A 15,534-nucleotide genomic window follows, 5' to 3' on the forward strand; every position below is an offset into this window, starting at 1 on the left:
ACGCTCGGTTCGCTCGCACCGTTCGCACCGCCCCCAGGGACTGTCAGCTCCGTGCGCGGCGCAGGAGGCGGAGCCACGCGGCTCAGGGACAGGGGCGGGGCGGGGCGGGGCGGGGCGGGGCGGGGCTTCGGGTCAGCTGACCGAGGCTGTGCAGACAGAACCCAGAAGCCGGGACGGGCGGCTGATGTTGAAGCGGTGAGTTGGGTTTGAGGCTAGGGGCAAGCCCGAAGGCTGCGGGTGGGACTCTGGGCGTCGCTACCACATCTTTCCAACAACCTCTTCCAGCCCCTGGACCGTCTTGGGGCTTCTGTCCCCTCCTTGGGGCGCGAGATCCGGAGACGAGGCTCTGGGCCGGGATTAGGTGGCCCCTCGGGAACATACGTCCCCCTCCTGAGCATGGTCTCTCGGACCAGCCTGGCCAGGGTTTGGGGTCTGGGTCCTCTTTTCACCTTCTGGTTCTGGGGGACGGGCCCCATCGTTTCCAACGGCTTTGTTTTCCCCAGGGCAGGCAGGGGAGGGGGCCTCGCGGCGTTTGAGCGCTGACCCCAGCAGCTGCCCTGTCATTATCCCCGACAAACAGGCGGCCCGCGCTGGCCTTAGTCACCAGGCGGCCAAGGACCTGGAGGCCTGGAGCTGGTGGTAGCCACCAGCGGGGACTCCCCTCCCTTCCACATACGCCGAGGTTCTGCTGCGAATCCCAGGTTGCCCTCTCCCCTCCTCAGGCCTGGGACAAGTTTTGAAGTGTGTACATGGGGAGGCTGGGTTTGGAAGTGTGAGGACTGGCTTGGGTCTTGTCCATGCAACACTTAACCGAAAGCTGCTTTGCGCCAAGGACTGGGGGGAGGGTGGTGGAGGGACACACTACAACCAAAGCAGAGTAATAAGCGATCCCTGGCTATTACTGCTGAGTGTTTAATCTCTGCCAGGCACCATTCTAATCCCTTGGCCTGGATTATGTCATTTAATTCTGCAGTCGGTCTAGGAGGTGGGTATTTACCCATTGTACGGATTGGAATTCTGAGGCTCAGTCACTTGCTCTGGAATTCTATACTTGTGGGCATTAAGCACGTCAGTTCCAGAGTGCTCTCTCCTCAAACTTAGGTCATCTGAGCGCACAGCTAGTTTCCTTCCTTCCTTCCCTCCCTTTCCTCTCTGTCTCCCTCTTTCTCTGTCTCCTCTCTTCCTCAGCACTGTCTGAACCTTTACTGTGCAGCTGGCGTTGCTGGCCCCAAGAGTCAGTCACGGCTAGGGTGAAGGGAGAGGTGTGGGCTTGAGGAGCAGGAGTAGCTGAGGACTGTGATAAGCATTCTTCAGATATGTGAAGGGGAAGGGAAGAGGTGACAGGTATCATCCAGCCAGCCTTTGCAAGGCGTCTTTGAGATGGCACGTTAGAACCCTGTCTCCTTACCAGGCCCTCCAGAGGGAGAAGGACACGCTCCTAAGGGAAGAGACTATACGTGCAGAAGCCTGGAGGCCTGCCGCTTCCATGGGAAGCTTCCATGGGAAGCATTTCCCTGACTCAGCATGGGTCCAGTAGAGGAGCTTGGGTGTGGCCTGAGATGCCTTCTCCATTGTAGGCTTTCTCAAAGCTTGGCCACATGCATCAGAATCAGCTGGGGTTGCCTTTTTTTTTTTTTTTAAGATTTTATTTTTAAGTAATCTCTACACCCAATATGGGACTTGAACTCACAACCCTGAGATCAAGAGTCGCGTGCCTTACCGACTGAGCCAGCCAGGCACCCCTGGGGTTGCTTCTTAAACCCAAAGTCCCTGATCTGAAGTCCAGAGAGACACTGAGCCTGAATTCTGGGCATGTGCCCTGCGTGGTTCCAAGGCACCCACCCTTGCTGTGGTCCTTGTCAAACCTACGGATGCAGTCAAGCTTTGTTGCAACCCTGGACATCCATCCTCGAAGTGCTGTTTGACCAGGAGGTGGGCCCATTCCCAGAAGCCAGGCCTGGGGCCCAGGCTGGCTCCCTAGCTGGGTCAGAACCTCCAGATGATGGGCCCTGTGTGCAGCGGCCCCCAGAGGAAGGCCCCTTCTGGTCGGGATTCAGGCGTGTCTCAGAGTGTCCCAGGCTGCGCATATGCCCTGTGCAAGATCAGGGACCACCCACCCCATGCTCTGGGCCCTGTGAGCCAAGCTACAATGCTCCAGACACCCCCTTCCCTCACTGGGCATGTGTTCATTTCATTTCCTCCCTAACCTGGTGAAAAGGGGGTGAGAGAGTGGCCTCAGGGTGGTTGAGCTCCTGGACTCTCATCCTCACAACAGCCTCCAGCATGGTTCGGTCAGGCCCAGGGCAGAGAGCCTTCCTTATGTGCATTTCATCTGCACCGCCAACCCCAAGGAGCCAGGGTCATCATCCCCATTTTACAGACAAGGCTCAGACAGGTTCCTCACTCGGCCAAGGTGACCCAGCCTTACCTGGGAAATGGGGGCAGTCTGCCCCACCTCACAGGGAAGTTACGAGGGTGGCTGTGTATTACAGTGATGAAAGGGACGGGCACACAGAATCTGTAAGAGGGCAACCGGGGGAAGCAAAAGGACTTGCTTTTTTTTTTTTAAGATTTTATTTATTTGACAGAGAGAGAGAGAGAGAGTGCGCACAAGCAGGGGGAGCAGCAGGGAGAGGGAGAAACTGAAGGTAGCTGGAGAGAGTCTCAGTCTGGTGAGGAAAGCCTCTGAGCACGGGACAGGAAGGGGAAGCCTGCCTTCTGGCTGCTGGGGAGCTTGGGCAGTCTGCCAGACCACAGGTGGGGTGGGGGGGTCTGCCGCATCCAGGGACAGAAGCGCCTGAGGCAGCATGGCAGGGTGGCCAGGAGCCAGGGTTTGAGTCCCCGTCCTGGCTTTGACTCCTGCCTCTGTCGCTTCCTGGCTGGGTGCAAGTCACTTCCCTGGTTCCTTGGATGTATCAGGAGCCCCCCCAACTCGCCTTCATGGAGTTGATAGGACAGAATGAGTAAGACGCCTGCAAGGTGCTTAGCCCAGAACTGGTGACGAGCTTCGTAATCAGGGGCTATGGTGAGTCTCGCCTGGTAGAGATGGCACCGTCTGGCTCCGCTTTCTCTTCCTTCTCTGGGGCTGTCAGACCGTGACCGCCGTAATCACTGTGCAGGGTGCCCGGGCATCGGGAGGGGACTTTCCTGCCTGCTCCTGCTACCAGCCACTTTCTGGCTTTGTGGGTGGTGAGAATGGGCAGGTGGCTCCAGACTCCTCGCCAGCAGGCATCCCGCACACGCTGCTCCTGGAGAATTGTGCTTGAGTGCCGCGCTTGAATCCCAGCCACCTGTGCAAGCCCTGGACCCACCTGGCCCTTATTCTCCAAGTGCCTCCTCTGACCCCTGTTGGCGGGCAGTCCTACTTCAATGAGAGAATGTACTTAATGGGGCCTGGTCTCCCCGGATGTAATTTACAAAACAGGAGATCAGAAACAATGTAAACGTTGGATTGTTGTAACACAGTGAGCGGAGGGTTCACTGTAGGAACTCATGTGACAGGACAACTATGAAGGAGGAGCTGTGATCATCCCTTTTACAGATGAGGGAACTGACGCACAGGGAGGCTGAGGCACTTGCCCAAAGTCGCAGCATTGAGGAGTGCAGCATTGAGGAGTGGCATCTACACACTTGTCCCTGACTGCAGATCGGGCCCTGTCCTTGCACAGGTCGTCTGTGTACTCGAAGCTGATTGTGCCCTTGGAGTTCAGAGGCTTGGTCCAGCCGCGTGATTAAAACTGGGGATGGGCGTAGCTGGGGGCGGAGCACAGGATCCAGACCTGCCAAGGCTAAAGGCCCCCTTCTCTTTCTCCCTGTACAACCCTCCCTGCATCCCGCAGCAGCCATGGTCTGGAAGAAACTGGGCTCCGGCAATTTCTCCGACTGCCCCAATGGCTCCCGCCAGTGGATATGGGACGTGTTTGGCGAATGCGCCCAGGACGGCTGGGACGAGGCCAGCGTGGGCCTGGGCTTGATCTCCATTGTCTGTTTTGCAGCATCCACCTTCCCGTGAGTAGTGGCCGGGGGGGTGGGACCAGGACAGGGGGTGGGCTGGGGCGATGGCTTCAGGCACTGCCTGGAGGAGGGTCTGCCTGACCCGCCTTGGGCCTCTCCAGACTCAAGGCCAAATGTACTCCCACTCACTGATTTCCAGCCCACCCTGGAGGGCCCTGCCCTGGAGCCCACCCTAGGGCTCGCCTTGGCTGGGCAATGCCAACACACAGATGATAGTAACAGTATTAACCCTTAGTGCTGTTTGTTCAGTGCACGCTACGTACTTCAGTTCTGAGCACTTGACATGTTTTTACCTCATTTAAGCCTCATAACCCTGTGAAATAAGTAGTTACTGTCCCTATTTATGAGGGAACAGAAAGCCAGAGAGACTAAGTCACTTGTTCTAGGTTGCACAGCTAAGAAGAAAGGAAGCAGAGGGGTGGGAGGGCTGACATGCCCCAAACACAGCCCTCATCCTGTGGCAGTCTGGTGATGGGGTGGGCGAGCAGTGATTACAAGATGGTGTGACCACTGCTGTGATTGAGGAACGGGGACACACTGTGACCTGGGAGAGTCACTTTGCTGCTCTGTACCTCAGCTTCCTCATCTGCAAAATGGCAGTGTTGTTCCCAACCTCCCAGGGCTGCTGTGAGGATGGGACGAGGCAGTGTACGTAAAGCACGGGACTCGGGGCCTTTGCGCCGTGTGGGCACAATCCCATGGCTGGACAGAGTGTGTGGGAGTCAGGGCCACAGGGAGAGGTGAGGTCGAAGAGGTCACCAAGGGCCTTGTAATGTGAGGCTTCTCCTCTGTTAGGAAATCGGCTCTTTATCCTGAGGGAGAAAGATAAGGGTTTAATCAGGAGCTCAACATTTTCTTAAAAATAGCTTTATGGAGAGATAGTCCACATACCGTATAATTAGCCCATTTACATGTATAATTCAGTGTTTTTAGTGTATCTGCAGAGTCGTGTAACCAATGCCATAATCAGTTTTAGAATACTCTCATCACCCTAAAAAGACACCCCCAAAGAAATAAGTCATTCCTGATTTCCCCCGAAGCTCCCAGCCCCTGGCAACCAGCCGTCTACCTCCTGTCTCTGTGGATTTGCCAACTCTGGACATTTCCTGTAAATGGAATCATAGAGCATGTGAAAGACCAGCTTCTTTCACTTAACAGAACGACTTCAAGACTTACCTATATGCTGTAGCAGGTGTCAGGACCTCATTCCTTTGCGCGTAATGTCCCAGTGTGTGATATGCCACCTTTTATTCATTCATTCACTGATGGATGTTTGGTCTGTTTCTACTGTGAACATTCATGTGCAAGTTTTTGTGGGTACATATGTTTTTACTTCTCTTGGGTATATGCTTACATAGTGAAATTGCTGGGTCATAGGGTAACTTTGTGTTTAAACTTTTTAAGGATTTTTTTTTTTTCTTAAGATTTATCTGACAGAGAGAGACACAGCGAGAGAGGGAACACAAGCAGGGGGAGTGGGAGAGGGAGAAGCAGGCCTCCCGCGGAGCAGGGAGCCTGATGCGGGGCTCGATCCCAGGACCCCGGGATCACAACCCTAGCCGAAGGCAGATGCTTAACGACTGAGCCCCTCTTTTAAGGATGTTTAAAAAACATTATTAAGTCCTGGTTTCATGACTCAGCCTAACCTTAATGACATCATTTGGGGCCCCTGGTTTTCTTTTTCTTTTTCTTTTTTTCTAGATTTTATTTTTTTTTTAAATAATCTCTACACCCGACATTTGGCTCAAACTCACAACCCCAAGATCGAGATCGGGAATCACGTGCTCCACAGACTGAGCCAGCCAGCTGGGCGCCCCCTTGTGGTTTTCTTTTTCACAGGGAACTGTCAGACTGTTTCCAAAGAGGCTGTACCATTTTCCATTCCCTCCAGCCGTGTGTGAGGTTCCAATGTGTCCATATCCTCATCAGTGCGTATTTTCTATGTGTATTATTATAGCCATCCTAATGGGTTGGAAGTGTTACCGTGTTGTAGTTTATGATTTGAATTTGCCTGACGGCTAGTGATGTTAAGTAGCTTTTCATGTGATTTTTGGCCGTTTGTATATCTTCTTTGGAAAAAGGACTGTTCAGATCCTTTGCCTATTTTTCAATTGGATTATTTGCCCTTTTGTTGTTGAGTTGTAAGAGTTCTTTTAAAGATTTTATTTATTTATTTGAGAGAGAGAGCGTGCACCAATGGGGGGGGGATGGGCAGAGGCAGAGGGAGAAGCAGGCTCCCTGCTGAGCAGGGAGCCCGATGCAGGGCATGATTCCAGGACCCTGGGATTGTGACCTGAGCTTAACTGACTGAGTTACCCAGGCACCCCTGAGTTGTAAGCGTTCTTTATATATTCTGGATACGACAGCCTCATGATCTGCAAATATTTTCTCCCATTCTGTGGGTTCTCTTTTCACTTTCTTGATTGCATCCTTTGAAGCACAGAAGTTCTACATTTGGATGATGTATAGTTTATCTCTTTTTTCTTTTTTGCTTGTGCTTTTGGTGTCATATCTAAAAAAACATTGTCGCGGGGCGCCTGGGTGGCTCAGTCGTTAAGCGTCTGCCTTGGGCTCAGGTCATGGTCCCAGGGTCCTGGGATCAAGCCCTGCATCGGGCTCCCTGCTCCGCGGGAAGCCTGCTTCTCCCTCTCGCACTCCCCCTGCTTGTGTTCCCTCTCTCGCTGTGTCTCTCTCTGTCCAATAAATCTTTAAAAAAATTTAAAAAAATAAAAATAAAAAAACATCATCGCCTAATCCAAGTAACAGAGATTTTTTTTTTTTTTTTAAAGATTTTATTTATTTGACAGAGAGAGACACAGCGAGAGAGGGAACACAAGCAGGGGGAGTGCGAGAGGGAGAAGCAGGCTTCCCGCGGAGCAGGGAGCCCGATGCGGGGCTTGATCCCAGGACCCTGGGACCATGACCTGAGCTGAAGGCAGACGCTTAACGACTGAGCCACCCAGGCGCCCCCCAAGTAACAGAGATTTACCCTGATTGTAACCGGGGTGCAGGGGCGCAAGACCATCGGGCTCTGGGGGCGGGGGGCGCCCAGCCAGATTAAGTTCAGCCACTCGCCACTGACAAAATCCAAAGGCAGAGACATGAGTGGTGGTGAAACGAGAAAGGAATTTATTTCTGTGAGGCCAACACCGGGAAAACCACGGACTGATGTTTCCAAGACTGTCTCCCAAGTGCTGATGATACTTCCAGAATTATATAAGGAAAGCGAGGGACAATGGTCAGTGGGTACACGCAGGGGCGCGGGGAAGTCAGGTGGGTCATTGTCTTGGGCTTAGTCCCTCCGGGTCTTCCGGACGTGGGGCAGTCCTTGTTGCTTCAGCGGGTAGTTTCGGTTCCCTTCCTGGGATGCTTTGTGCACAGGGTCTTTTGCCTGATTTAAGGGATAAGCTAGAAAGAAGAACTTAATCAATTAGAAAGTTTGAGGTCAAGGAGCGCTGGGGTGGCTTAGTCAGTTAAGCCTCCGACTCTCGATTTTGGCTCAGGTCTTGATCTCAGGGTGGTGAGTTCAAGCCCTGTGCTAGGTGCAGCGCCTACTTAAAAAAATATATAGAGAAATTTGAGGTCAAAATGAAGGTAGTCGAGCCCTCTTGCATTATCTTTTTCTGTAACAGTTTCAGAGCTTTGCCTCATTCTGACACCAGTGTCCATGTGTGTTTTTTCCCACACCACCAAGCATCTAACGCCATCAGACACTATCTTCCGTGGGACGGCATCAGATCCCACAGGTGAAGGGCTCAGTCCCACAAGACTGCCCCTCCCCCTCCAGATGTGAGTCACAAGTTCAGGTTGTCACTTCTGCTTCTGATTGGTGTAGACCAGCTATAGACTGGAGGTCCCAACAAACCCCCTACCTGCTTTTGATTAATTTGCTAGAGCGGCTCACAAAAATCAGAGAAACATTTGACTCACGAGATCACTGGTTTATTACGAAAGGATACAGGGAACAGCCAGATGGAAGAGATGCACAGGGCAGGGGGTGCAGACAGGGGCATGGAGCTTCCGGTTCCTCTCCCAGTGTGCCATTCTCCCTGAACCTCTGCACATTCACTGGCCCAGAAGCTCTCGGAACCTGTCCATTTGAGTTCTTCTGGAGGCTTCACTGCACAGGAATGATTGATGACATCATTGGCTGTTGGCGATTGAACTCCATCTCCAGCCCCTCCCCTTCCCCAGAGGTCAGGAAAATGGGACTGAAAGTTCTAAGGGTTTAATCACATCATGGCAGCCAGCCCTCATCTTTAGGTGACCCAGAGGCTTTCCAAAAGTCACCTCATTAACTAACAAAAGGCACCTTTATTGCTCAAATCACTTAGGAAATTCCAAGAGTTTTAGGAACTTTCCGCCAGGGATGGGGTGAAGACCAAATATATGTCTGTCTGCCTTCCTTCCTTCCTGAGGGGAGAGGGAGAGAGAGAATCTTAAGCAGGCTCCAAGCCCAGCGTGGAGCCCGAAGTGGGACTCGATCTCAGGACCCTGAGATCATGACCTGACCCCAAATCAAGACTCTGATACTTAACCAACTGAGCTACCCGGGTGCCCCTATGTTTCTTATTGTAAATCACAATATAACAAATTAGCTTTTAAATTTAGGTCTGTTAAAAAACAAAATTACCCTGATTAAATTTGAAGACACAACTGGTGTTGTTAAGCCATTCATGAATTGGGCAGCATCCCATCTAGCAAATAGAGAGATGTTCTAAGGAGTTTTATAAAATGGAAGGTTTTTATAGGAAAGAGGGTGGGGCAAGAAATTATTAGCAAAAAAAAAAAAAGGGATTATATCAGGCAAGTTCATTTTCCTGCAGGGGGTCTTCGTAGATGATCTCATCTTCCTTTGTGGGGGATGGCGAGGGCCCATGTGACAGATGACCTCATTGCTACTGACCAGAAAATTCCTGACCAATTAGGACTACATTCCTGGGGGAGGTTGAAATGTGATTAGGTTTGTTATTACGCCTCTGTTCGGTGATTTGGCCTAAGGGACTCCATCTTGGGCCTGTGGTTTTCTTTTTAACGGGTCTTTGATACAGCTTGAGTTATATCTTAATATATGGTGTGGGGTAGGGGTCCAGTCTCATTCTTCTGTATGGAGATAACCGGTTGTCCCATTACCATGTGTTTCAAAGACCCTTCTTCCCCCCTGGAATTACCCTAGTACCTCACCGTGGACTTGACATTTTTATTGAATTAGCTTGTTCCTGAGGCCACAGTACGTATGTTGAAAGTAAACAAAACAGATGCCATCCTTGCCTTTGCAGAGCTTCCGTTCCGGCTACCTTTAAAAGGCAGTCAGGGAGTCACAGGGAAGAAGGACTGGCAGGACAGGGAGTGAGACTGGAGGCAGGGAGGCCACCTTGGAGGCCATGGAAGCCATCCAGCAAGGAGCGATATGGGGGGCGTGGGAGATGCCCTGTATAGGCTGACTGGACAGGTGTGGGTGACCGCTGGGGGCCGAGGCAGAGAGACGCCCTGTTCCAGAGCGAGAGCCTGCTCTAGGACTATCTGGGGAGCTGGCTGAGGCTTCCCCTTCCTGCCATGACATAATGTTGGCCCTGCGTGAGCCTGGCTGATGAACCAGTGAGGGGGGTCAGAGGCCTGGGTGAGAGCCCCAGGTGACAGCAGGAAGGGCAGCTGCCTTCCTGCTCCTCCTCAGGACTCAGCCTTTCTTGGGTGCGATAAAATCACTTTCCCTGCAATTCCATGGAGACTTGCCAAGTCACATGTCCTAGAAGGGGCTTTAGGGGCCATAGGCTAGACCTTAATTAGGGGCCTCCCTAGTGCCAGGCCTGAGCTGGACACTATCCCTGCCCTCAGGAGGCTTAGTCCAGGAGGGACAAGGATGTCCCGTGTTACAAAGGAGGAAGTAGAGGACACTGGCAAGCTGTGTCCAGGAAGGCCATGGGGAGGAAGTGATGTTTCCTGAGCCATGAAAGACAAAGAGGAGGGAGTGGGCTGGCTGCCTGCCAATGAAGAGTCTGGAGAAAGGGAAATAAGTCCTGGTGGAGGGGGCAGGGCCGGGGGATAGCTGGCCCTGGGGGCCTCCCCAGATAGCAGGGGAAGGCTCCGAATGCTTGTGGGGAGCCTGGGGTTTTAAAAAGATCCTTGAGAGGGAGCAGAGTCAAGGGGAACCAGGCTTGGATAGGAGACAGGCGCGTGGACGGGGTGTTTGTGCGAGGGGGTGTCTTCACAGGAGGAGGAGAAGGAAGTTTGGCCGTGGGAAGATCAGGGCCATACCTGGCTTTCTCAGTTTCTGACTTGGGTGTTGTGGGGGATGAGGTGCCATCTAGTCCCCTTTTATTTAAAAACACACAGACGAGGGGCACCCGGGTGGCTCAAGCGGTTAAGCAGCCCACTCTTGGTTTCAGCTCAGGTCATGGTCTTGGTTGTGAGATCGAGCCCTGAATCAGGCTCTGTGCTCAGCACTGACTCTGCTTGGGATTCTCTCTCTCTCTCTCTCCCTCCCTCCCTCCCTCCCTCCCTCCCTCTGCCCCTCCCCCTGCTCATGCTCTAGCTCTCTCTCTCAAATAAATAAATCTTTAAAAAAGTTAAAAAAGATTCTTTCTCTCCCTCTGCCCTCCCCCGCTCTCTCTCTCTCAAAATAATAATAATAAATAAAATAAATATACAGAGGATTAAACAGAAAAAGAGTAAATGGCAGTTGCGTGAAGGTTCGGAGGGACTGGAGAGGGAGGGGCTGGGTCTGTCGGGCTGTAATTCTGGTTTCAAGCCTCCCTGTGACCTGACTGGCCCAGGGCGTTCTGCAGGACCGAAAGAGTTAATATGCACAAAGGGTTCAGAACTCTGCCTGAGGCCGTTACCTGTGGCCTGTTGTCAGCACTGAGCTCGTGCTGACACTTGGCCTTTGAGAAAACAACCAGAATATCCAAAGCCATAAGCCACGGGGCTCTCGGGGCCATCCTGCCCTGCCCCATTGCCCTTTGAAGGTCACTGTGGTTTGGCCCATCTTATCATCATCATCAACCGCTCCTGGAGATAGGGCAGCGCCAGGCCGTGGCTCCCTGCCACCACCACCGTCCTCCCCCCCCCCCCGCCCCGCTTCCCCTCCATTGAAGAAAGAATGCAGGGTCCCTGTGACATGGTTCTCTTCTTGGAGCACGGCCGGGGCTGGGGGGTGGGGTGACACAAACTCCAGGTCCCCACTGGGAGACTCTAGGGTGCTCTGGAAGGGAATCTGAGGAATGCTATGGATGACTCTGGAAAGATGCACCTGCCATAGAGTTCCCTGGTTGGAAGAGAATCCGCTGGTAAGAATCCCCAAAGGGCACCGAAAGGCTCCTGCGGCTCCCGCCTGCCGGCAGCATGGGCTCACAGGCGACTTCCCTGCTTCCCCGGCCCAGGCCCCCTCCTGCCCTGAGCCCGCGTCTTCTTTCTCCTTGGCCGCAGCCAGTACATCAAGGCCTGCAGGACAGGCAACATGGACCAGGCGCTGTCTCTGTGGTTCCTTTTGGGCTGGATCGGAGGAGACTCCTGCAACCTCATTGGCTCCTTCCTCGCTGACCAGCTGCCCCTGCAGGTGGGTCAGACCAGGAGTGGGGCGGGCCACCGAGGACGGCCACGGCAGAGGGAGGGCCCCATACTGGAGAGAGCGCCCTCCGCCCCGCCATGCAGCGTGACAGGCAGCTGGTCGGTACCCTTCTCCGGGCTCAGTTTCCCCATCTGTGAAACGAGCACGTCAAACCAGAGGATGGCTCTGGGGTGCCGAGGTCCTGACTGAGCTGCCAGGGTGTGGGGCCAAAGAGGAGGAAAGGTTTCCCTTGCGGGGAGCCGGGGGTGGGGGTGGCAGGTGCCAGGAATCCCAGCCAGGAGTCCATCGTCTTCCCCAGCGGGACGGTACTGTCGTCGCGGCTCCTGTGCCCGGCCACGCCGGAGCCCTCCCTTAACCGCTGAGTGCCCCCTGTCCCGGCGAGGCGCACCCGCTCCCTGTCCTCCCTCTGTCCCGGGGGGCCCGCTGCCGGCCTGCTCTCAAGTTCTGCCGGCTGGACGCCGATGAGGAGACCGGAGGGCAGGGGGGTGAAGTGGGTCGGTTGGGCCGCGCCTCTCTTGCAGAGCTACACGGCGGCGTACTACGTGCTGGCCGACCTGCTGATGCTGGCCCTCTACTTTCACTACAAGTTTAAGAAGCGCCCCTCTCTGCGTGAGTGTGGGAGCGGGGCAGCGGGAGGCCCGGGAGCGTGGGAGGCAGTGGGCTTCGCACCGCAGCGTCCGGCCCACACCGCCGAGCCCGCGCCCGCAGCCTCGGGCGGCCAGGACGGGGGCCGGACCACGGGGGCTGCTCTTTCTTCCCTTGGGTCGCATCCCACAATCGCTGCTTCAGCTGTTCCTCTGTACCTGGCCCTGGGCTTGGACACAGGTCACCGCTGCCCCTGAGGATTGAGGAGGGGCGGGAGTCAAGGTCAGGGGGAGGCACTTGTCTGCTCTGGGTGACCCCCTCCTGCCCTTGTCTCTCCTTTACAACCCTAGGAGAAGGGTGCTATTATTATATGCATTCTACAGAGGAGGCATTAAAGCTCAGAGAGGTCAGGTTCCTTGCCCAGAGTCACACAGCCGCCAAAGGGCAAGGCCAGGACTCAAGGCCTGGTCTGTTTGCTGCCACTGGTACCTGACCTCGGCTTCCCTCCTGTCTCCTGTCCAGGGTCTACCCCCATCAATTCCGTGCTGCTCTTCATCCTGGGGGTGGTGTGTGCCTTCCCGCTGCTGAGGACCACTGGCCCGGTGGCTGCCCCGAGGGAGGTCTTCCGGGGCCGCACGCTCCTGTCAGTGGAGCCGGGCAGTAAGGTGAGGTGTGGGTCAGTGCCGGGGGGTGCGGGCTGGGGACCGGTTCGTCCCGAGGGAGCAGGGATCGCACGCTGCACCTCTGGCCCCTCCCGGGCCCTGAGCAGCCCCCTGCCCTCTCAGCCCTTCACTCGGCAGGAGATCATCGGCTTCGCCATCGGCTCCGTCTCCAGTGCGCTCTACCTGCTGTCCCGGCTGCCTCAGATCCGCACCAACGTGAGCCCGGGGCAGGGGCGGGGCCGCCGGGGCAAGGTGTGGGGTCTTTGTGCAGCAGGTGTGGGTTCAAACTGCCGGTCGGCTTAAGTGAATCCAGTTCTCCAGGCCTCAGTTTCTGCCCCTGGGCAGTGGGCACGATGAGGCCGTCTCGAGGGACACGGGTGTCCCGTGTGTGTCTCAGAGAAGCAGCGGGTCAGGTGAGGAGGCCAGGGCCCGGCCGACAGTGCTGAGGGATGGGGAGAAAGGGGCGTGGTGGGCCCAGGGAGGCTGGCGGGGTGGCCCGTCTCCCGCGGACCGGGCGCACGGTGACAAACGCGCTCAGAGCGTGCCCAGTGGGACGGGGCAGCGTGACAGGAACCCTGGCCGAGGCCTCTGACCCCAGCCCCCCTCACCCCCAGTTCCTGAGGAAGTCAACGCAGGGCGTCTCCTACTCGCTGTTCGCCTTGGTGATGCTGGGGAACACGCTGTACGGGCTGAGCGTGCTGCTCAAAAACCCTGAGGCGGGCCAGAGCGAGGGCAGCTACCTGCTGCACCACCTGCCCTGGCTCATGGGCAGCCTGGGCGTGCTGTTGCTCGACACCGTGGTATCCTTCGGGGGCGGGGGGCAGGGCAGCCTGGGGGGGGGGGGGGGGGGGGGGGGGGGGAAGAGGGGAGCAGTCCAGAGGGAGCCAAGGCCCCCAGGGGCGCGTCCGTCCCAGCCTCTGTTCGGTTTGGCCTTGATGTTGGCCCCTCCAGATCTCCATACAGTTCCTGGTGTACAGGGACACGGCCACCTCCTCGGAGCGTCAGCCCCTCCTCCCCAGTTGACCCGGACCCAGGCCAAGCCCGGGACTACGGGGCCCTCCAGATGCCGCTCCCAGGAAGGGTCAAGTGTGGGCAGACAAGGTGCTGCTGACTCTGGACTGGCCGTGGAGGTGGCCGGGGGCGCCTTGAGGGCCTGGCCCAGCCGCCGCCCCCACCTCGGAAACCTGGCCGACTCTTCCAGGAACCCTGACTGGCTGACTCTTCAGGGAGCGGGGAGCGAGAGGGGTGCAGGGGCCAGCCCCCCCCCCCCGAGTCTGAGGCTGCTGTCCTTGGGAGCCTCGAGGGAGGGGCTGCAGAGGAGACCTCGGCCCCTCCGAAGGCAGTGGGCGCCCCTCAACCCACTTCCCTCCATCTGCCTGCACACCCCCTGGAGCGGGGTGCATCTGCAGCCGGGTGTCCCCAGGACTGTCCCGTTGACTGCAGACAGCCCAGTAAACGATACCTCCCAGCGAGGCCTCTTTCTGTTGCTCCTTCCCCAAGGTGCTGTGGTCTGGGCTGCTCCGGGCAACAGCGGGGCACGGGGATCTGGGCCCCAGCTTCCGGGTCCCAGGTGGGGGCTGGAGGTCGGGATATGGCAGAGCCGAGCAGGAGCGGACTGCCCAGCCTCCGGGGGGCCTCGGGTTTTCTCACCGGCTTCTCTGTAACAAACCCCACACCTGGGGGTGAGGAGGCAGCAGCGAGAATGACAGGGTCCCGGCCCCTCAGTGCTCAGGAAGAAGCAGAATAGTTAAAGGTTCAGATCTTAGTTCTGCCTCTTTGCTTCTCTGTGCCTCAGTTACCTCATCTGTGAAATGGGATTTATGTTATAAGATGGTGCAATTAGCGGAGGTTAGCCCCCGAAGTCTGGCATGTGGTAAGCGCGCCATAAAAGTTCGCTTTGATAATTTTCAGTTGGAGGAGAGGCACTTCCAGATCTCCCCGCAGATCAGGGAGACCTTCCTGGAGGAGGTGACATGCAGAAGGCCGGGCAGGAGATAACAGGGGAGAGGTGGGGGGTGTGGCAGGCAGGAGGAAGGAGGTGCAAGAGCAGTGGGAAGGGAGGAGAAGAGGGCAGGGCTCAGCCCTGAGTTCCAGTCCTGGGCCCCAACCTCACTTCGTCTCCCTGACCCCGTTCTGAGTCCACTTGTTGGCCATGACCCTGTGCGTGCCTGAGGGGCTGGTCAGGGAGAGAAGCTGTGGCTCAGGCTTTCTGAATCTCCTCTACCTGCCCCGGGGACGGCGGGGAGCTCGGCAGTGGGGCCTGCAGCCCAGTCTGGTGCCGCGTGGATGGGCCGAGTGCAGCCTCCACCAGCCCAGGCTGCGCTGGGCGCCGGGAGGGGGGTGACCCCGGCTCCGGTCCTTGTCCTTGTGGAGGGAAGCTGGCTGCCGGGCCCTGGGGGTAAGGGCTTTGACCAGAAGGTACAAAGTGCCATCAGAATGAGGAGACTCCCCAGGGAAGGCCTCACGGAGGAGGGGCCCGAGAGCTGAATCCTGAAGGCGGAGGGACGTCAGGAAGGGGCAAGGGTGTGTGCACGGGCCTGAGCTGGGGTCGCTGCAAAGCCAGGCTGAGTGTAGACAGGGTCGTGGGCCCGGGGCCAGGGCGCACAGCAGGTCGGGGGAGAGAAGGCAGGAATTGGGGTCCGGCAGACCAGGGAGAGCCTCCTCTGAGGCACAAGTGGGCAGTGAGGCCAAGTCGGGCCAGTGTCC

At 56.4% G+C, this 15,534-nt stretch overlaps 1 protein-coding gene across 2 annotated transcripts; it reads left to right on the plus strand.

The window, feature by feature from the left end:
* The first annotated feature begins 161 nt into the window (after positions 1-161).
* Positions 162-14,295, plus strand: SLC66A1 (solute carrier family 66 member 1). Of its 2 annotated transcripts, none has more exons than XM_021683509.2 (8): positions 162-195; positions 3,843-4,008; positions 11,440-11,569; positions 12,103-12,190; positions 12,689-12,831; positions 12,952-13,044; positions 13,443-13,628; positions 13,780-14,273. In XM_021683509.2, exons 2-8 carry the CDS (start codon positions 3,845-3,847, stop codon positions 13,849-13,851), a joined length of 876 nt encoding a protein of 291 aa, XP_021539184.1. In that variant the 5' UTR covers positions 162-195; positions 3,843-3,844; the 3' UTR covers positions 13,852-14,273. The 2 variants fall into 2 exon arrangements, with proteins under 2 accessions (XP_021539184.1, XP_021539183.1); XM_021683508.2 differs by having other exon boundaries at positions 163-195; positions 3,840-4,008; positions 13,780-14,295.
* Positions 14,296-15,534: the final 1,239 nt, after the last annotated feature.

The sequence above is a fragment of the Neomonachus schauinslandi genome, chromosome 4 (genome assembly GCF_002201575.2).
Source record: "Neomonachus schauinslandi chromosome 4, ASM220157v2, whole genome shotgun sequence".
Classification (NCBI taxonomy): domain Eukaryota; kingdom Metazoa; phylum Chordata; class Mammalia; order Carnivora; family Phocidae; genus Neomonachus; species Neomonachus schauinslandi.